This window comes from Lontra canadensis, unplaced genomic scaffold, assembly GCF_010015895.1.
Source record: "Lontra canadensis isolate GAN:19392208 unplaced genomic scaffold, GSC_riverotter_1.0 scaffold31, whole genome shotgun sequence".
NCBI classification, from domain to species: domain Eukaryota; kingdom Metazoa; phylum Chordata; class Mammalia; order Carnivora; family Mustelidae; genus Lontra; species Lontra canadensis.
The window spans coordinates 10,501,731-10,524,298 of record NW_022631025.1 but is presented as its reverse complement, the minus strand read 5'-3'; the positions used below and the strand labels follow the sequence as shown (position 1 = coordinate 10,524,298).

The 22,568-nt window shown below is 39.1% G+C and overlaps 1 protein-coding gene across 3 annotated transcripts in view; it reads right to left on the bottom strand.

The window, feature by feature from the left end:
• CUNH9orf135 (chromosome unknown C9orf135 homolog) overlaps nucleotides 1-22,568 on the bottom strand; it is a 103,456-nt gene that overhangs the window by 58,219 nt on the left and 22,669 nt on the right. For 2 of the 3 annotated variants that reach the window (XM_032866587.1, XM_032866588.1), the window contains exon 1: nucleotides 18,793-19,121. The exons of the other annotated variant lie outside the window; for it this stretch is intronic. In XM_032866587.1, the coding sequence (XP_032722478.1) occupies nucleotides 18,793-18,959 (167 nt within the window). In that variant the 5' untranslated portion in view covers nucleotides 18,960-19,121. Of the gene's footprint in view, nucleotides 1-18,792; nucleotides 19,122-22,568 lie in introns of those variants that run through there. 3 annotated transcript variants of the gene reach the window in all.

Here is a 22,568-nt window from a genome sequence, read left to right as displayed (position 1 = left end):
AAAAAGTGTATTATACATTAGTAATTATAGTAGTCCAAAGAAAACCTTGACAGTATATCTTTTATGAATGGAATGAAGACCAGTTTGCCCCCTGCAAAACAAAAAGCAAACATCTGATTACTTGTATGAGCTCCTTCCCTGTAGTTTTAATATTACTGGTTGAAATAATTTGAATGTACTCTACTAGAATAATCTCAAAAGATTGTATTCTATGAGCTTAAGGCCCATTATTTATTTACTTATTTTCAGCATAACAGAATTCATTGTTTATGCACCACACCCAGTGCTCCATGCAATACATGCCCTCCATAATACCCACCATCTGGCTCACCCAACCTCCCACCCCCCACACCTGCAAAACCCTCAGATTGTTTTTCAGAGTCCATAGTCTCTCATGGTTCACCTCCCCTTCCAATTTCCCTCAACTCCCTCTCCTCTCCATCTCCCTATGTCCTCCATGTTATTTGTTATGCTCCACAAATAAGTGAAACCATATGATAACTGACTCTCTATGCGGGACTTATTTCACTCAGCATAATCTCTTCCAGTCCCATCCATGTTGCTACAAAAGTTGGGTATTCATCCTTTCTGATGGAGGCGTAATACCCCATAGTGTATATGGAACACATCTTCCTTATCCATTTGTCCATTGAAGGGCATCTTGGTTCTTTCCACAGTTTGGCGACCGGGGCCATTGCTGTTATAAACATTGGGGTACAGATGGCCCTTCTTTTCACTACATCTGTATCTTTGGGGTAAATACCCAGTAGTGCAATTGCAGGGTCATAGGGAAGCTCTGTTTTTAATTTCTTGAGGAATCTCCACACTGTTCTCCAAAGTGGCTGCACCAACTTGCATTCCCACCAACAGTGTAAGAGGGTTCCCCTTTCTCCACATCCTCTCCAACACACGTTGTTTCCTGTCTTGCTAATTTTGGCCATTCTAACTGGTGTAAGGTGGTATCTCAATGTGGTTTTAATTTGAATCTAACTGATGGCTAGTGATGATGAATATTTTTTCATGTGTCTGATAGCCATTTGTATGTCTTCATTGGAGAAGTGTCTGTTCATGTCTTCTGCCCATTTTTTGACATGATTATCTGTTTTGTGTGTGTTGAGTTTGAGAAGTTCTTTATAGATCCTGGATATCGACCTTTTGTCTGTTACTGTCATTTGCAAATATCTTCGCCCATTCTGTGGGTTGCCTCTTTGTTTTGTTGACTGTTTCCTTTACTGTGCAGAAGCTTTTGATCTTGACGAAGTCCCAGGAGTTCATTTTTGCTTTTGTTTCCTTTGCCTTTGGAGACATATCTTGAAAGAAGTTGCTGTGGCTAATATCGAAGAGGTTACTGCCTATGTTCTCCTCTAGGATTCTGATGGATTCCTGTCTCACGTTGAGGTCTTTTATCCATATCGAGTTTATCTTTGCGTACGGTGTAAGAGAATGGTCGAGTTTCATTCTTCTACATATAGCTGTCCAATTTTCCCAGCACCATTTATTGAAGAGACTGTCTTTTTTCCACTGTATATTTTTTCCTGCTTTGTCGAAGATTATTTGACCACAGAGTTGAGGGTCCATATCTGGCCTCTCTACTCTGTTCCACTGGTCTATGTGTCCGTTTTTATGCCAGTACCATGTTGTCTTGGTGATCATAGCTTTGTAATAAAGCTTGAAATCAGGTAATGTGATGCCCCCAGTTTTGTTTTTCTTTTTCAACATTTCCTTAGCAATTAGGGGTCTCTTCTGATTCCATACAAATTTTAGGATTATTTGCTCCAGCTCTTTGAAAAATACCAGTGGAATTTTGATTGGATGGCATTAAAAGTATAGATTGCTCTAGGCAGTATAGACATTTTAACAATGTTTATTCTTCAGATCCAAGAGCATGGAATGGTCTTCCATCTTTTGTGTCTTCTTCAATTTCCTTCATGAGTGCTCTGTAGTTCCTCAAGTACAGATCCTTTACCTCTTTGGTTAGGTTTATTCCCAGGTATCTTACAGTTCTTGGTGCTATAGTAATTGGAATCAATTCCCTAATTTCCCTTTCTGTATTTTCATTGTTAGTGTATAAGAAAGCAACTGATTTCTGTACATTGACTTTGTATCCTGCCCCTTTACTGAATTGCTGTATGAGTTCTAGTTGTTTGGGGGTGGAGTCTTTTGGGTTTTCCATATAAAGTATCATGTCATTTGTGAAGAGAAAGAGTTTGACTTCTTCATTGCCAATTTGGATACCTTATATTTCTCTTTGTTGTCTGATTGCTGTTGCTAGAACTTCTAGTACTATGTTGAACAAGAGTGGTGAGAGTGGGCATCCTTGTTGTGTTCCTGATCTCAATGCGAAGGCTGTGAGCTTTTTCCCATTGAGGATGATATTTGCTGTGGGTTTTTTATATAGATTTTATGAAGTTCAGGAATGTTCCCTCTATCCCTATACTTTGAAGCGTTTTAATCAGGAACAGATGCTGGATTTTGTCAAATGCCTTTTATCCATCAATTGAGAGGACCATGTGGTTCTTCTCTCTTCTCTTATTGATTTGTTCTATCACATTGATTGATTTGCGAATATTGAACCATCCTTGTAACCCAGGGATGAATCCCACCCGGTCACGGTGGATAATCTTTTTAATGTGCTGTTGGATCCTATTTGCTAGGATCTTGTTGAGAATCTTAGAATCCATATTCATCAGTGATATTGGTCTGAAATTCTCCTTTTTGGTGTGGTCTTTGTTAAGGCCCATTTTAATGCACACGTCTGTGAACCCATGAGCAGTGCATATTGACTAGATATTACAAGGTTCTTTGGTTTCAAAGCAATTCATTTCATTCACATTAGAAACAAATGAACAAGCCATTCTTCATAAACAGAATCTAAAGTTTAAATATTCTTCCACTATGAACATAGTGATACAAATGAGCATTTTCCCCATACTTCCTAGAAATCATTCAAAAGTAACAAAGGAAATGGAAAAATTAAAAGCAAACCAAATTTTTGGTGAAGTCAGAAATTATAATTTCATGATCACACTGTGTGCAAGGGCTCCCATACACAGCCAAGATCCATTGAAAGACAAGTAGAACCAAAGAATTTGTCAAAGACAATTGGAACAAGTTGAAAATAAGAGGCTGTGGGGGAAAATCTCACTAACAAGACTGGTCAGAGTTGGGAACTCTTGGAGTGGCAGCCAAATTATATTTCCATGGTTATGCAAATAAATTCACTGAAAACAATGGAAAATGCTAGATAAAATATATCATTTTTAAGTCCTAACACAGTAAAAGTATTTAAGAGCTGAAAATCCAGTGGGGAAATTTCCAGGTCAGTTTTTGGATGAAATCCTATAACCAAAGTGTTAAATAGATTTTCAAAACACCCAGTCTATCAAGGCCTTCAAGGTATTTGCCAACACTGCTCATGGGCAATGACTTCAGGGCTAGAAGAACAAAAATCTATCCCTAGAATCCACCTAGGAGTGAGTTTTATAAGAAAGTCTTCCATATGTAATAGATATTGTGCTCACCAATATTATTTTTCCTTATTTCCTGGGAATAGAAGAGGTTAAAACTCCCAGCTCTCTTGCAGTTAGTGCGCCATTTGACTAGTTCTGGATAACAAAATAAATATGAGCAGAAAAAATATATGTCCTTTCCGTGACAGTGAAAGCTCTTGTACATTTCTCAATTCTTTCTTCCCCTGACAGAGCAGTCAATGACTTTCTAGAGGATAGAGCCTGAATCAGCCTGAATCCCGGAGTATCTGTGTAGAGGAATGCCCACTCTTCCACCAAAAATTACAGTTGACTCTGTGTGAGCAGGGAATAAACCTTTATGCGTTAAGCCACTGAGATTCGGGGGGTTGTTATGACAGATTAAGTTTAGCCTACTCTAACACAGAATTGGGATGGGTGCTACTATAACAAAAATCTAAAGTATATGGCATTGGCTAAAAGTCAGGCAAAGACAACAGGAAGCTGATATTGCAGGGTGGAAAGGCGAAACATTTCATGACTACAGTAGGCAAAGAGTCAACTCACGTATCTAGTGAGACAGAGAAAGAGATTGGGAAAAAGTTCGTGAGTTCCCTGTGTGAACTGCGATTGTTTTTTCCCAACGTATTTGTAAAAGAGAGAGAGGTAAATTCAGTTAATTGGCTGGTTTACAAGAAGGTAAAGGGAAACGAGAGAGTCCTGAAATTTGGGGTCTGAAATGTTAGAAGAGCCAGCAACTTTTAGATCTGAAAGAGTAAGAGAGAAAACTCAGAAAGATCTTTTTGAGACAAAGTTCTATCAAAGCTGAGCCTTGCAGCAAAGTTCATCCCATTGTTAGATGCTCCCAATGAATTAAGCTGCATTCAAGCAAACGTCTGCCTATGGAGACAGTCAAACAGAAATTCCCAGGGTTTCTGATTTCTGTAATTACAGCAGTCTCAAAGTGATAGTCAAGGTACTTATTATAAGAGAAAAAATAAAGAAATACAGCAGAACTTCATCTAGAAATAATTGAGAGCGAGGCTATTACCAGTTGGAATTAACTGAATTCAAACAAATAAGCTTATGAAATTCTTAAAAATTGTTCTTCCAAATAAGCCAGCAGTCTGAATTTAAAATCCTTTAACTGCTTGGTACTTAAATATTCTTTGAGAGGCCCTTGGGTGTCTCAGCAGGTTAAGCATCCAATTCTTGGTGTAGTTCAAGTCATGATCTCACGGGTTGTGGTATAGAGCCTTCTCCCCTCTTCAAGCTCTGCATTCAGCAGGGAACCTGCTTGAGAATCTCTCCTCTCCTTCTGCTCCTGCCCTCTCCTCCGAGCACTCTCTCTCTCTCTCTAAAATAAATAAATAAATCTTTTGAAAAAATATTCTTTGGCCTCCCAAACTTCTGGAACTAGGAAATGAACTGAGAAAGCTGAGCAGTTTCACAGGAAGACATAGTCACAACAACATCCATTGCAGATGTGCTCAAGAATAATAGAAAAGACCACACACAGGGCAGAGTCAGGGGCCACAAAGGACAATGGGAAAGGGAAGCTGCTTCCAGAAAGCAGAATGTGGGTCTAACAAAGAACATTCCTAACACCAGAATAGGGCTCTGTGTGCCAAACATGATTTAAGAATGACTATGGACAAATGAGAGTCCCATCTCTTCCATCCTGCTTTCTGAGCAAGAGTGCTTATTACAGTTATCTTGTCCTTGTCTCACCATCGTGCATTGGGAGCAGAAAATTTGTTCCTTTCCTTTATGGTTTTCTGAATCACATAGAGCTACATCTAGTCTACAGCTACACTTAGTAGAGAGACAATAGCATAACACGTAGAGATCTTGAAATTTTGACCTGTGACTGGATAGAATTTGGGTCATTATCCTTGGATAAATAGGTGAACATAGTATGCACATGGAGTGTGAAGCCAATATTTGGTGACTGTCTAAATTCAACTTAAAGTGCACATAGAACTTTTATAAAATTAAGAAAAAATATTTTAATTATGTTTGAAAGATATAAATGACAACTCAATAACACTAAATATTTATAACACATTTTTTAAAAGATCCTTCTTCAATCTGAACATACTTAAACACTTCAGAGATCAAAGATCAATACAAACTTAAACTGTTGAATTTCTAAAAACTACCAATAAATTGAAATATTACTTACAGGAATCCATAAGATTATAGCTATAGCAGTACCCAGAAAGAAATTCTAAGCTTTAAGTACTTATATCAACAAAAATGAAACAATGAAAATAAGTAAACATCTAATTCAAAAACACAGAAAAAATAACAAGCAGGCCAAAAGAATCCAGAATGACATAATAATTCAAGATAAAAGTATAGTTAAATGCAGAATTAAATAAGTTAGAAAACTGAATAAATGAGTAAGTAAGCAAAATAGGCACATCTAAAAAATCAAGAAAAAGGGCAAGGGAGACATAAACAGAGTAGAGGGATATAATATCCACATTATGGAATATTATTAGGCAATAAAAAGAAATGAACTATTGATAGTTGCTACAACATGGATGACACTTGAAAACATTATGCTAAGTAAAAGAAACCAGTCACATAGGACCATATATTATTTTATTCCATTCATATGAAATGTCTAGAATAGGCAAATCTATAGAGACAGATAGTAAGTTAGTGGTTTCTAGAGCTTAAAGGGATTCAGGATGGATACCTAACTTTTGCATCAACATGGATGGGACTGGAGGAGATTATGCTGAGTGAGATAAGTCAAGCAGAGAAAGTCAATTATCATATGGTATTACTTACTTGTGAAACACAAGGAATAACATGGAGGATATTAGGAGAAGGAAAGGAAAAGTGAAGGGGGGGATATCTGAGGGGGAGATGAACCATGAGACACTGCAGACTCCGAGAAACAAACTGAGGCTTTTAGAGGGGATGGGGGTGGGGGGAATGGGTGAGCCTGGTGGTAGGTATTAAGGAGGGCAGGTATTGCATGGAGCACTGGGTGTTATATGTAAACAATGACTCTTGGAACACTACATCAAAAACTAATGATGTATGGTGACTAACATAACACACAAAAAAAAGACCAATTAAAAAAAAGGAGTTACAGCTAAAAGGAAGAGAATTTCTTCTTACGTTAAATAAAATCTTCTAAAATCAATTGTGTTGGGGCGCCTGGGTGGCTCAGTCATTAAGTGTCTGCCTCTGAGAGTCCTGGGATCTGAGCCACCAACCCCCACCCCAGCATTGGGCTCCCTGCTCAACGGGGAGCCTACTTCTCCCTCTCCCACTCCCCCTGCTTGTGTTCCCTCTCTCTCTGTCTCTCTCTCTCCCTGTGTCAAATAAATAAACAAAATCTTTAAAAAACAATAATATAATCAAATCAGTTGTGTTGGGGCACCTGGGTGGCTCAGTGGGTTAAGCCTCTGCCTTCGGCTCAGGTCATGATCTCAGGGTCCTGGGATCGAGCCCCGCATCGGGTTCTCTGCTCGGCAGTGAGCCTGCTTCCCCCTCTCTCTGCCTGCCTCTCTGCCTACTTGTGCTCTCTCTCTCTCTCTGTCAAATAAATAAATAAATAAAAATCTTTAAAAAAAAAAATCAGTTGTGTTGATAGATGGACAACTTTTTTTTTTTTTTAAGATTTTATTTATTTATTTGACAGAGACAGAGACAGCAAGAGAGGGAATACAAGCAGGGGGAGTGGGAGAGGGAGAAACAGGATTCCCGCTGAGCAGGGAGCCTGATGCGGAGCTCGATCCCAATGTCCTGGGATCATGACCTCAGCCGAAGACAGACGCTTAACGACTGAGCCACCAAAGCCCCCCCAGATGGACAACTTTTTAAAAAAATATTTTATTTATTCGAGAGTGAGATAGCGAGAAAGCACAAGCAGGGGAGAAAGCAGCCTACCCACTGGGCAGGGAGCCCAATGTGGGGGTTGATCCTAGAACTCTGGGATCATGACCTGAGCCGAAGGCAGATGCTTAACTGACTGAACCACACAGGTACCCAATGATAGATGTGCAACTTGGTCAATAAACTGAAAGCCACCGAATTATACACCTTAAAAGGATGATATGTGTAGTATGTGAGTTGTATCTTAATAAGGTTGTTAAGAATAGGAATAACCATCAAAATAGAAGAAAAAAATCTAAAAGCAGTAAAGACTACTTTCCATAAATCTATGGAAATATATTTGGAAAGCTAGATGGCACACATAACCTTCTATGAAAAGCTGTTTACTAAAATTGTCCTCAGTAGAGACCGAAAGGCTAAATAGACAATTCCCAAAAAAGAAACAGAAAAAGGTGTCAAGGAAAAAAGAGACTTTTCCATCAAACAGCACCACGCCCAGATGATTTTATTATGGAAGGAAATTTCTTATTTGTACCTTACTATCTAGCAGGATGTTTGACATGCCTTGATCTCCTTAGGTGTGAGAGGTACGAGGGCAAAGATAGGGCCAAGAAGACCTATAGTGGAGCAAATTACACTCACTACATTCATTTTGACATTTTGACCGGCAGCTTTTCCAAATTATTTATATTTATTTTAAGATTGTTTAACATACAGGGGAGCCTGAGTGGCTCAGTCAATTAAGCCACCGACTCTTGGTTTCTGCTCATGACCTTAGGGTTGCAAGATCAAGCCTCATGTCCATCTCCATGCTCAGGAGGGTGTCAGCTTGAGATTCTCTCTCTCCCTTTCCCGCTGCCCCTCCCCTCAATCTCTCCCTCTCCTATAAATAAATAAATCTTTAAAAAAGATTGTTTAACATACAAAATAACGCCTCTAAAAAACAAAACAAAACAAAACAAAATATACAATCTATCCAGACTAGATTTCTCTACTAAATCACATTCCTTTCAAGGTCTAGAAAGGAGATCACAATATGTTAAGCTATAGGAAATTGCCTTCGATGAGATTTTGGTTACTTGTCGGCATGCACCCCTACAGCGAGAGCAGGTGCCACTGAGCTCTGAATGCTCAGGATTATTATGCAGTAATAAATAAGAATTCCTTTTCTGTGATGATCTATTAGGAGGTTTGCTGTTTATGCCCTTGCTATGAATGACCATATGTAAATTTAGTTAACCTGAATGTGTTGGCCTAAGATATATATTAGCTGTTGTCCCCACCCATCTGGCCATAAGAGTTATGGATATGTAACTCAGGCATCATATAGACAGATGATTAAATGCTATTAAGATGCTGTTACCCTCCCTAGAACTAAAAGTCACAATTCTTGTAATCGCACACTTGACATCAACAGAGACTGGTAATAATGCGATCAAAACTGCCCACACCTATTACCAAACACTCCAGTGGAAGGGGTGGTAATGCTTTCAGTTGACAACTAACTAATGTGCCATCTTTAGTTCTCCATGTGAACCCTAGGAGCTAGAACCTCCTCCTCTAGCAAACTTGACCTGGTCCAGTAGGCTTCAGTGCTCCTCTTGGATGTTCCCAGGATGCTCTTCTGGCTTACCCTGATCCTAGTATGCACAGCACATAGTATTTGCCTGGCCAGCCTTCCCTACTCCCGTCTCACAGTAATCTTGACCTCATTGTCAAATCCCAGACTCAGCAGAGTGCCTGCAACATAGTAGCGGTTTAATAATAAAATAATAATAAAATAATAATAAAATAATAATAAAAATAAAAATGATAAAAAAATTTTAAACAAATGCTATTTTAAAAAAAGAAATGTTTAGAAATAAAAATATTTTTAAGTAATTTTTTTTTTGAAATTGATTTAATGTTTCTGGCTCCTGCTTGAGCATCTCAGTATTTTTCCAAGTGTTTAAAAAATTCTGAGAAGTCATTCATACATTTTAATTTCAAAATATTCTTTCTACCACTTTATTTTTATTTTTCAAAGATTTATTCATTTGGCAGACATAGTGAGAGAGCAAGGGCACAAGCAGGGGGAGTGGCAGAGGTAGAGGGAGAGGCAGGCTTCCCAGTGAGCAAGGAGCCCCACAATGTAGGGCTCTATCCCAGGACCCCGGGATCATGACCGGGATCATGATCAAGCCAAAGGCAAACACCCAACCAACTGAGCCACCAAGGCACCCCTTCTTCCTACCACTTTCTAGAAAAGAAAGCTAAATTCTTTGCAATAAATAAATAATGTCAATTTTTTCTTTTGATTGAACTTAGAACAATCTGATTGGGGATCTAACATCTTACCAAAGAAATATATATAATTCTTTTGCCAGTTAATGGCTGATGCATCAAAACTTAGTTAAGTTAAAATAAAGAAATAACTGTATGACTCAAAACAATTAAAATGTAATTGTATTTCAAAATGAAATAAGGTAAACAAGTAGTAAAAGCTTAATGTCTAGCAAAAACAATAATACAATATTCAAATCTACTCAGAACTAACTTTTTCAAAGCACTGTAAAAATATATTTATCTAATGTCTACACAAGATTTCTGTTTTCTGTCCATTATACCTAAAATCAATTTTTTTTAAAAGATTTTATTTATTTATTTGACAGAGAGAGATCACAAGTAGACAGAGAGGCAGGCAGAGAGAGAGAGAGAGAGAGGAGGAAGCAGGCTCCCTGCTGAGCAGAGAGCCCGATGCGGGACTCGATCCCAGGACCCCGAGATCATGACCTGAGCCGAAGGCAGCGGCTTAACCCACTGAGCCACTCAGGCGCCCCCCTAAAATCAATTTTTTAAAAGTGCATTGTGTAGGTGCTGGTTAGGTGGGATGGTGAAAGCTTAAAGTCGAAGTAAGAGCCAATGTAGGAAATCCCTAATATATTAATGTGTATACTCTAAATTTTTGCTATTAAAATGGGTATTTGGAACATGGAATTCATTCTCTACGACAGTAGCTATTCATAGGATATAGCAGATAGAGTAGCTATCTCTAGGATAGAATGGGATATAGTAGATATCTATAGGATTTTGAGCTCAGCACTCCTTTCTCCTGGGTATATCCATCTCATCCTATGGTTATTGGAGAACTGACATAATTTCCATCTAACCCTGCCTATTTGGATGACCCAAATAGATCCAAGAATGCACATCTAACCTGAAATTTTTGTATGCAGAACTGAAAATTCCTTAACACCAAACTTTTGTGCGTGTGTATGTGTGGATAAAAATATAAGATAAAAATTCCAGAATTGTAGCAGCCATGTTTTCTGTAGTTTTCAATGATAAGATGAAGCAAACACAAAAAAGGGAGGAGAGAGGAGAAATTAAACAAGACCTGTTTGTATTTGTCTCTTTTATTCCAGCTGTTCCTAAGGTGGAGCTGCACCCCTGTCTTCCTTCTTAACTGGTGATCAACCACTCCATGTGACCTGATTCATCCTCTTGCTTCCTTAGGCTAGTGTAAGCTGAGTGTCTGTCACTTGTAATCAAAAGAAGTCTGACCAGTACACAGAAAATAGTACCAAGAGGTAGCTTCCTTGGCCAACTCAGAGTAGTTTATCTAATTATACTAGCTATAGTGCTGTTAAAAAAGTTGAGCCCACCACACTTGGGTGGCTCAGCTGGTTTAGTGTCTGACTCTTGATGTCAGCTTGGATCTTGATCTCAGCTCAGGTCTTGATCTCAGGGTCGTGAGTTCAAGCCCTGTGTTGACCTCCATGCTTGGTGTGGAGCTTACATAACAACAACAACAACAAAACCTTGAGCCCTGAGCCTGGTTATCACAGTGTCCATAGACTGAACCTCACCATTTCAAAATGTCACTAGCCCCCACATTCTTCTCACATCCTCCCTCATGCCCCACACCTTTACCTATCCTGAGGAGTGGTCTTTGGTGGTTCCTATGGCCCAGGTGGGAGATGGTCACCAGAGTAAGCAGACAGTAGGCTCAGGCAGAGGCACTTGTATACAGCAGTGGTCTTTCCTACTCCAAGTGCATGCAAATGTAGAAATGCCTATCCTGTAACATCCTACCTTACAAGGGTTCATCTTGCAAGCAAAACTTGCAAGATGGTTTATTTTGGCTGCCAGTTAAGCAAAACTTCACATAAAGGTCAAGGCAGAAGAATTCTATAACTACCAGTTTTCAGGAAGAGAATTTGACTGAAATTTCATAAAAGAGAAAAGCATTGAAAGAAAAATTCAGTCAGGGCAAAAGGATGTACAGTGTCCTGGATTTCATTTTAAAAATAGAAAATAAGGTGCTTCCCCCCCAAAACTACTACATTCAAAGTCATTTGTGGGTATGTGCGTATGTTGAGGAATGAGAATGTAGAACTAGATTAAAAATAACTGCGGCGTAGGATCTACCATTATAGAACTGAGACAAGAATGAAAGGGTGGTTAATCCGAATGAATGTGAATAACATCATCCTTTTTACCCAACATAAAACTAGCAATTAAAAAGATATTTTAAAAAGACTCATAATAAACCATGAAGAGTGACTCAGACTCTAAAAGAGATGAAGCGCTGTGTCTACGTTCTGATCATTCAGAGAATGTTTGCTTCAGGGGAAAAGCTGTAGGAAATGATACCAAATTTTTAAAAGTAATTTTATTTTATTCTTATTATGAAGATAATACATGTTCATTATGGAAAATGTAGAGGTGGCAAAGAGGAAAAAAAAGGCAAATAATCCACAAATCTACCTACCATCCAGTAAGATAAAATCCACAAATCTACTACATCCAGTAAGTATTTTGTGTTATGGTTAAAGTCCTTTCAATCTATTTCCAATCCATTTCGACATACACTTTTTTTTTTTAAGATTTTACTTATTTATTTGTCAGAGAGAGAGAGCGAGCACACAAGCAGGGGAAGCAGCAGAGGGAGAGAGAGAAGCAGGCTCCCCACTGAGCAGGGAGCCTGATGTGGGACTTGATCCCAAGACCCTGGGATCATGACCCGAGCCGAAGGCAGACACCTAACTGACTGAGCCACCCAGGTATCCCTCAACATACACCTTTAACAAAGGAATTCATCACATCTGGTTTTTGTTTTTTTACCTATAGTGAGACTGTACTTTGAAATATTCATCTTTTTATTTTACTCTGCTTAACTCTGTAAGATAACCTTTGCTTTAATAAATCAGAGGCATCCACATTTGTCTTGGGAAGACTTAGGGTTGTTTTGACAAGAATATGAAGGAAAATAAGCGTGGCTGATTAACTTCTAACAAAATGGAATTTTTGAGTTCGAAGCAAGATATTTTTCTTGAAAGTCACTGTGGAGAAATAAAAGGACGAAATTTCTTAAGCTGCTATTAACAAGACTCAGAAGCTCCCAAACATAGCTCAGATAGGGTGACCTTACAATTTATCTTTTTCACCAGATCACTTTAGAAAGTGAAAGAAAAGGCTTTGAGTAATTCCAGGTGAATGGGAGTGAACTCTCCTGGGAAAACCCCAGAGTGCATACACTCTCTCCACAGGGTATTTGATGGAAACTGCCAGAGGGCAGAGGCAGGGCTGCTGCGTTGAGGGATGAGGTGTCCCTATCACAGGGGCTATAGGTGACCAGCCTTAGTCAGGGACGTGACATGGGGATCTGTAGTGCCAGCAAGAGCCAAAGTGGAACTAACTAAATCCATGAGCAGACACATAGGGTCCTCAGCAAAGTGGATTAGTCACGAATTCACCAGAAGCAGCACCAGAAGTTGGACAAAGGGTGACGTGAGCAAGAACAAGGACCCACACATAATCTGGGGGCCTCACTCCCCATCACCAAAATAACACACAACGTCAGTCCCTCACACACACAGATGCGACTGGGAAAAGGACAGTGTGGAGGATGAAGGACTCAGAAATAGTGGGCACCATTCTGAAAGAGACTATTTTAAATTAAAACAAGCTGTTTAAACTTGAAGAGACAGATACCCTTTAGTTGGCAAGTTTGAATTTTTTCCTAGTAACTAACAACTGAAAAGCCATGAGGATCCATTTTAGAAAATATATCTTATATATGCATCTGAATTGTGTGCAAATTTCTAATTCTGCCACCTACTCCTCAATGGTGAATATATTTGCATATCATTGGTCTACTATTACATCATCTCAAATTTAGAATTTTTTTAAGCATGAGTTAAGAAACAAAAATATCTCTTTAAAATATAAATTCATTTGTCCCTATACAAACTCAAAATCTTCTTAGTACCTGTCAGTCCCTGATAAGTTGTGCACTGCAAGTAGGAAGAGCATAAGTTTAGCTCCCAATTTTAAATTCTTCACCATTCCAATCAGAAGAAGAGTACATCATACTTCTCTAAGCTCACTTATACAGAGGTAAGCAAACACGCTTCAGTGTTGTCCTGTTTGATCAGGATCATGGCTATCAGAATCTATTCTGGTTTTATTGTGAATTTTGCCATTCTATAGACTTTTACCTCTGGGCCTTTCTAAAGCATAAAATAGAGGGTCCCAACGCAGTGCCTTTTGGGTTTCTGTGTGTGTTCATTCTATCTGCTCATTTGTTCATTTCTTTGATAAATGTTAATTGAGCACCCGCTGTGTTCTTACCCCTTGCCCTGAGGCTTGCTCTTCTCACTTCTCATTTTGACCAAAAAAAGCCTCTTTAAAGGCTCTTCTCTCTTCTTTCCAAAGTCTATGCTGCATGCATGGAAACCACATAAGCAAACTTATTTAAAATGTACATAAAATAGGAGTTAATAAGCATTCAGTTGAGGGCCTGAGCTGTTAAAGGTAGGAGGATGGAGGCTTGGTGGAAGGGGAAGCATTTAAGGATTTCAAAAAAGAGGCAGGCTGCACCATATAGTTACTAAAGGGCTTTTAAAAAAAAAATTATTTATTAATATTCTTTATTTTGTATTATTTATATTTTTAATTTTTTATATTTTATAAACATATATTTTTATCCCCAGGGGTACAGGTCTGTGAATCACCAGGTTTACACACTTCACAGCACTCACCATAGCACATACCCTCCCCAATGTCCATAACCCCACCCCCCTCTCCCAACGCCCCTCCCCCCAGCAACCCTCAGTTTGTTTTGTGAGATTAAGAGTCACTTATGGTTTGTCTCCCTCCCAATCCCATCTAGTTTCATTTATTCTTCTCCTACCCCCTTAACCCCCCATGTTGCATCTCCACTTCCTCATATCAGGGAGATCATATGATAGTTGTCTTTCTCCGATTGACTTATTTTGCTAAGCATCATACCCTCTAGTTCCATCCACGTCTTCGCAAATGGAAAGATTTCATTTCTTTGTGGTATATATACACTAAAGGGCTTTTTGATTTGCCTTTTCATCCTGTTTTGTGAGTGTGTATTAGAGATGTGAGGAGAAGGATGTGTGCTAGAGAAGGTCTGGGTCACCCTAGCTTGGCCCTGAGCCATGTGAAGGACTCCAAATACTGCCAGGTTAGTCCCTGAGAAAGTCACTGATTAAATACAGGAAGAATGATACAGCATATTAGAAAATGCATCTCTATTTTCTTTGTAAGTACACTAATGATTCCTCGTTGGCTTGAAAGCAGGTTCTCCTCTGGTCATGGAGTACCTTAAATATACATGAACCCCCTGTTCAGACAGCACAACAGATTGTAAGTCCGAAAAACATCATAGAAAGCTCTTTCTTTCCCCAAGCCAAATGATTTTATGTAGAAATCTGTAAAACTACGAACTTTCCTACCCCACAGTTAACACTGCATTCTATTTTTCTTCCCTTTTTTCCCTTTCTCTTTTTGTTTTCTTATTATGGGGGAGAGGGGTGGTAAGGAAGGGAAGAGTAAAATGCCCAGGCTCTTTAATTAGGGCTTAGACAGGGGACAAAAGTAATTGAAATATACATAAAATTAACCTGAGCTCTTAAAACTCTAGGTGTCACCATGGAGACCAGAGCATGAACTGTCTCCATGGAGACTCAAATGAATTTTGCGGCTTTAAATTATCATCACTTATTACCTGATGTCGATTTAGGCAATGAAGAGATGAGTTAAAATACATATATAAAAATATAAGAAGTAACCTCACATCAGGGAATTTATTAAGGACAAATCTATTTGTTCTTATTCTTAGTATTCCATTATTCCAATGAATGGAAAGATACTCCAAGAGAAGATTTCCCCCCAACTCAGAATTTCTTATAGAATCACCTAATGGTATAGCTCTACAAATGCTACAGGAATGACTAGAGAAAAATAACTTCTAGAAAAGGCCTCTCTCATTCAGAAGTGTCAGTGTGATACAGGTGATACTGGTGCTATCCATCATTCCAGCTGTAAGGAAGAGACGGTGCCCAGATGTCTTATTCCAGTACTGCCCCAGAGACACTTTTAACATGACCATTCTGTGCATATCACTTTAGCAGGTCTATTATATACAACTGTTTTTAATATGTGGAGTGAAGTCAGACTGTTGTATTAAACATGCAACCTAAAGAGAAACACAGAAATCATGCAAATGTTTAAACTATATAAGCAGAGGTAAATCAGAATTTTTCCCAGTTACAGATTCTACTTTGCAAACCTAGAGGTAAAGTCATTTAATTGATCAAATACTCAGTTGAGAGGTCACTTGGAAGGTATATCATAGATAGTAAATATTCATTGATTAAATAAAAATCACTCATAAAAGATTAAAATTTAATACGAGTTTTAATATATAATAAGTCATTAGAAAGCAAACAATTACAACCAGAATGCATTAAAAACAAAATAGCTGATCAGATTATTCATTTGGAAGTTTATATAATTTGAGCTTTGTCTTTTTTTTTTTTAAGATTTTATTTATTGATTTGACAGAGAGAGATCACAAGTAGACAGAGAGGCAGGCAGAGAGAGAGAGAGAGAGAGGGAAGCAGGTTCCTTGCTGAGCAGAGAGCCCGATGCGGGACTCGATCCCAGGACCCTGAGATCATGACCTGAGCCGAAGGCAGCGGCTTAACCCACTGAGCCACACAGGCGCCCCCTTATTTTTTTTTTAAAGACAAATTTTGGAGACTGCTTGGCTATGGAAGGGAAGCAAGGATGCTAACTGCACAGCCAGCTCAAAGAAATCAAGTATTTCTCATATTTTATGATCAGTTCTCATTATTTAAGTCGTTATATTCTATGAAGTTGTCACAAATAATTAGCAGATACTGAACCACTGCTCCTAGGGGAAAGAAAAGTAGGTTCCTATGAGCCTCTGCTCATATTTTCATCAACCAATCAATATATAACCTGCTTTTATGTATGCTTCTGTTTAAAAATACCTTATTTAATATCTTCTACTGATTCATTTACATTGAACTCACAGCCAACAGTACTGTAACTCGTGACTGAATGAAGCTTATGTGACATATATTTTCTCCACAAGGCGCATCACAGCCTCCTTGCACACAACACTAGATAGCACTCCAGCAATATGGGGGCTCTATAATGAAATCACCAATGAAAAGCAGAAAAATGCTAAATAGACCATGAAAAAAACCCCTACTTGTTTATAGCATGAGAGCTGAAACAAAAAGGCAGAGTGTCACTTTGATCTCAACCAGTAGTGTTGAGGGGACTTGGGGGTGGGGAGTAGCTAAAAAACTTTGCCTCTCCACACATGTTCATAAATGACCATGAAAGTACCTTGAGTATTGATTTGGGATTATAAATATATTTTACCAGGTAGGCAAATTTACAAATACAGAATCTGCAAATAATGATGATCAACTGTACTTGTGGACTATAGAGAACTATTTCTATTTCCCTATGAGGTTGCTTCTTACTATTCCACTGCACTTGCCTGTGAGTGCAATGTTCTCTTTTGTGTATCTATGGAGCTCCTATTCTTCCTTCTAAACCCTGCTCAGGAAACCATGCATACACACAAACCTCTCCCTGTTACCTTTACCTCTTATACTCATCTCTATTTTGCACAGGTCAGATTATTCTGAATTTAATGGCATTCTCCTTTACAGATCTATGAAATTCCTTGAGGTCCACGACCATGTCCTAATACATGTATATAACCTTTACTGTGCTAAGTGCCAGACTACATGTTAAAAGGTGCTTCACATACAATACCGTGTTTAATCTTACAATAGTCTTAGCATCTCCATTTTACAGTTGCAGAAACAGAGGCCTAGAGCAGTCATGTGACTCGCCATATCACATGCTACAGAGTTGATACTCCAACCTACAGTCCAAGTGTTCAACCATTATATTATCCTAAAAAATTATTATTAGCTACCATATATTTTTGACTGCTTACTATATACAGGCATAGTATTAAATGTTTTAGACAAATTAACTCATTGAATCCACTCTACCTGTCTCTGTGTCTCCAACACATAGCAAAGTGCATGACACATGAATGTTGAATTTATTTCTTCCTGTTCCCAAATGTTCTAAAATTAATAGCATAGGAACACTCTACATTTTCGCAGTGACCATAATGACTTTCCATGTTAGACCACACTTCTCCCCCACCAAATTCCTCATCTTCTCATGGATGTTCTTCTGTGGTTTTGCTATGGATGCCCACAAGTCATGGTAGGACAAAAGAGAGCAGAAACACTGTCCACTTGAAAAAGGTCTTTAACAATAATTTCTAATAGTGATTTATATTATGACCTACATCTTTATATAGGGTATACTTCTTTATACTTTTATAGAGTAACATAATCATGGAAGAGCTAAGTGTTTTGCTTGAGGTCTATGAGGGAACCCCTGTATGAGGCTAAAAGGGGGGGATTTTCTACTTCATAATAGAGCTTTGGATTCCAAATCTATCTAGCCTCTCACACTGAGTTCAAAATAGGCAGAGTCAGTTTTGGGATAAGAATTAAGAGGGGGGGGCTTGTAGGAAAAGTGGGTAGGCTGTAGAAAGTTTGCAAGACAGATGCTGCAGGGTTCACACATATTACATGAATGAATGGGATCAAGGAGGGTTTAGACAAATTAACTCATCACCCTCCTGCTGTCCCCTAACGGACCCTTCCTTTTAAGAGTAAGTAATGTTATTTCAGAAATGTGATTTCTAGGCCTCACCTGCATAGACTGTGAGAGTGATGTATGACCTCTGGTGGACTGGGAGCTGCTGCAGCAGGTCTCAATGTGTCTGGGGAGCTGCTCTTGGAGGCTTTCCTATCTCTTCCTGCTGCCCAGAACACTCACTCCCACCCTCTTTATCTCTCCTATGAAGATCTTTCTTCTCTTTCTTTTTTCTCCCTTGTCCCCTCTCCCAGTTCTCTCACTTCTCATCTTTTTCTGTCTCGCCTCTTCCTTTTCCCTTTCTCTGCTCTTCTCTCCCTCTTCATTCATTCTCTTCTTGTTTATTCTATCCTCTCCACCCTTGCCCTCTCTGTTACTATCCTTTCCTCTCCTCCCCCACCCATCCCTTCCCCCAGCAGTCAGGAACTGCAGAGAGCTCGCTCACCAAGAATACACCAACACGGGTTTCGAGTACTTCTTGTGATGGGAGCGGAGGGTGAGGGAGCCCTTGCGCTCCAGCAAGTCCGTGGGTCCGAGCTCAAACCAGTATTGCCTACTGCTGCACCAGTCCTGGCAGGAGCTGCCAGAACTCTCCATGGAGGCTGGCCACATTCAGACCTCAGAGGATTTCTTTCTGCACCTATTCTTCTCCCCACGCCAACACCTACCAGAATTCAGGATTCGGCGTCTCTCATCTCCTGAGCAACCTGGGGCGGGGTCAATGGAGAGGGCGGGGCCAGTGGAGGGGCGGATCCCTTAAACCTAATAGCTCTGGTTTCCAAGACACGGTAGGCACTGATTAGAAAGAAACTACAGGGGTACCTGGGGGGCTCAGTGGGTTAAATCCTCTGCCTTCAGGTCGGGTCATGATCCCAGGGTCCCGCATCGCTCTCTCTGCTCAGCGGGGGGCCTGCTTCCTCCTCTCTCTCTGCCTGCCTCTCTGCCTACTTGTGATCTCTGTCTGTCAAATAAATAAATAAAATCTTAAAGAAAGAAAGAAAGAAACTACATTTCCCAGAATGCAATGAGGGGAGCGACCCACCTACGGAGAGGTTGAAAGGGACGCCTCTCCGCCTCCTGGGATCTGTAGTTTCACCCTACCACCAGCCTAATCCTCAGAGTGGCCGGCGGACTTAAGCGGGACAGGCGGATGAGTTAAGGACTAAGGGGACCTGAGCCCAGAGCAGTTCGGATCCGGCCGTCCTTGCAGAAGTTCTTTTTACCGTCCATCATCTGTCGTCACCACACCTTCTACTTATAAGCATGTAAGTTTAACCAAAAGGGAGCAAGAGAACACGCCTCAAACCCTAAAATGTGTCATTTATACATAAGGAGGAGCAGAATCAGTCAGCAAATCAGCTAAAAAGTCTGGGGATGAAAAAACCCTCATTGATTCCGGTTTCAGCTAATTTCCCAACCTTTTTGAGTTTCTTCCTCTGAAAAAACAAAGTAGATGATGGGACCGAGGAGGGGTCAGGGGGGACACAAGAATCTGAGGTCCCTTCAGGCTGTAACGCTGAAAGACCCAACCTCCAGGTACAGCTTAAGACTCCAGGGCATTCAGCTCCCAGAGACCTGCCAGTTCTCATTTTCGCATTTGATATTTTATGACAACACAAATTCATCACATTATTGTGTTGTTTAATATGTGACAAGGAGATTTCAAAAAGATTACCTATGGCATTGCTTTCAAGAAATGATTGGATAGCTGCCTTCCAGAAGGAAGGTGCATATTTTATCTTTGACTTTCCAAGAGAAGAATATTTAGGTATCAGAATTCTCCCCAACTTAGTTGAGCACGGTAAGGGCATTAGTGGACTTCATCATGGCCATCCCTCTGACCTGGAATGATGCTTAGTATATGGCATCATTTCAGAGTATGAGTGAACAAATGAATTGGGTACTTTAGATTTACTTGGGCTTCCATAAATTCTTACTTTATGAAGATCACATGTACACAAAAATTCAAGCTTAAAAACACAAGAGACATTTCACATTACAAACGGATTCTATAGTTTGCAAAAGATTTATTATAGCACTCCTATAAATAATGAAGTATTATTCTGCATCAGTTTTTACAAATTTGATTACACACAACTACTAAGTGCTTCTCTGTGGCCTGTGGTACCCAGTGTGGGCGCCAGTGGTATGCTCAGGCCGGTATTTTACCAACAGCCACAGTTAAGCCATGTTACTTAAAACCAGATAAATAGTCCATTGTCACCAGCAAAGTACTAGTAGAGTACTGAGTGCTATTTTAGCCCTTTTCTTCCTGAAGAAAGGAGAAAATAGAAATTAACTTTAAAAGGCTAAATAAGATCCACGTTAAGCTCAGTTCTACCCAATCAAAGCAAAACATATTGCCATCACTCCAAAAATATTATCATCATTACTACCATCTGTTTTTTTAAAATTTTATTTTACTTATGCTTAAAGTGATGGCAACATAATATATTTGTGACCAAGATGTCAAGTTTCTGCAGCCAGTTTGACTCAGAGACAGAGGCTGCCCAGAGCCAAGCCCTTTCTGAGGTACACGGACAGTACTATGGAGATTTAAAAGCATTTCAGCACAAAGAAGTAGCAGTAAGTTAAGAAAACAAAACAACTGTAGCTTATTATTTTAGAGTTCCTTAAACCAAGCTGAAAGCCTAGTTTAGTCTATGTATATGCTTTGTTATTATACTCTTTCCCCTTTATACCAACGTCACCAGCTTTATTGTCTTCTGTGTCTACTAAATACATTTCAACATCCATTTGTTGGGATATATGAGATATATGTTGGGATATATATATATATTTGTTGAGATATATGAGGGTATCTCTGATACCCTCAAGTTCAGATTCCTTCCATTCCTTTTGTATACACCAGTACGTTCTGTGGGATTTTCGCTTTGCTGATTGCTTATTGATGAAATAGGAAGAGAACAGAAGGGTTTTGTGAGAATTACATAAGATAATATATTGAAAGCAGGTGTGCCTAATAGATGCTTAGCCCTCAATAAAATTTCGACTACTACCGCTATTGTTACATCCTAACTCTGTCCTTATCACTTGGGAAAAGTACCTTAAAATGCGCTTGTTTGTGTGGAGTTTCCTAAGTATACTTTCTGTTTTTCAAGTTTTGTCTGTTTACAAGGGTTTTGTAAATGAATATCTTTTTATTATATTTTAATATGAAATTTAACAGTCTGAATCAGAAAAATGTTGTCAAGATATTTGGATATGTTACCAGTGATAATGATGGTTTTGCATTCATATGGAATCTTTTCTCTTCAAGACCATTAATAAGCTTTATGCTTTTTAAATGTGAAATCACTGATCCTCAACACACTTGAGTTATTCCTGTTTTCTTCAAACTTCATCAAACCAATGAAGTGTAGGGATTAAAGCAATGTTTTCTATTTAGATTAATCTCTTTTCACCATAATATCCTTGGGGTAAGAAAATTATAGTTCAGGTGACTGAAACAGGACTTTTCCGTAGGGAAGTGCAGGCAGACCCAACTCAGGAAGTGGGAATCCCCATCTTGTGAGCCTACTCTAATATATTCATCAGTTTTATCAGATTATTTAAGAAGTTGCCAAGAAGACCTGACCAGAATAGCAAACCTAAAACAGATATAAACCAGCCAGATGTAAATGGCCACAGGGGCAAACCTCTTCAGCATCTTCTTTCTCTTCCTGTCTTAACAATCATCTGCTTGATTCCAGGAAAGCACCTGCCAGGACCTTCCAAAGTCACTATCAGCAATGATCACCCCCAAACATTTAACTTTCTTCTACCAAATGTCATGCAATTAAGCTGAGAAAAAAATCTAATTCTGTAAGAAAATTAACTTGTATTATCTCCATGTTGAATCATTTAAATCTATTTTTTAAAAACCCTGTATTTGAATTCTATAATATTTAGAACTTTAAAATTGAGTATTTGGGTCCCAATCAAGGATTGATTGCATAGTACTTTTAAAATTCTCTAGGAATAGGGAGCTCCTGTCACCCACTATATATACATCTAGGGGTTCACTTGAGACTGTTTTACACAAAAAAGTTAGAGTCCACCTCCTATGTCAAAATGACTGAGATTTCTGGTCTTCCCCAATCCCTCCATGCCTCCACTTCCATCTTTTCCTCCTCCCCTTTCTTCTTTTCTTTTTCTCACATTTTCTGCCTTGATCCCTTCCTTTTCCATGCTCCATTCCTTCTCTTCTTCTTCCCTCTC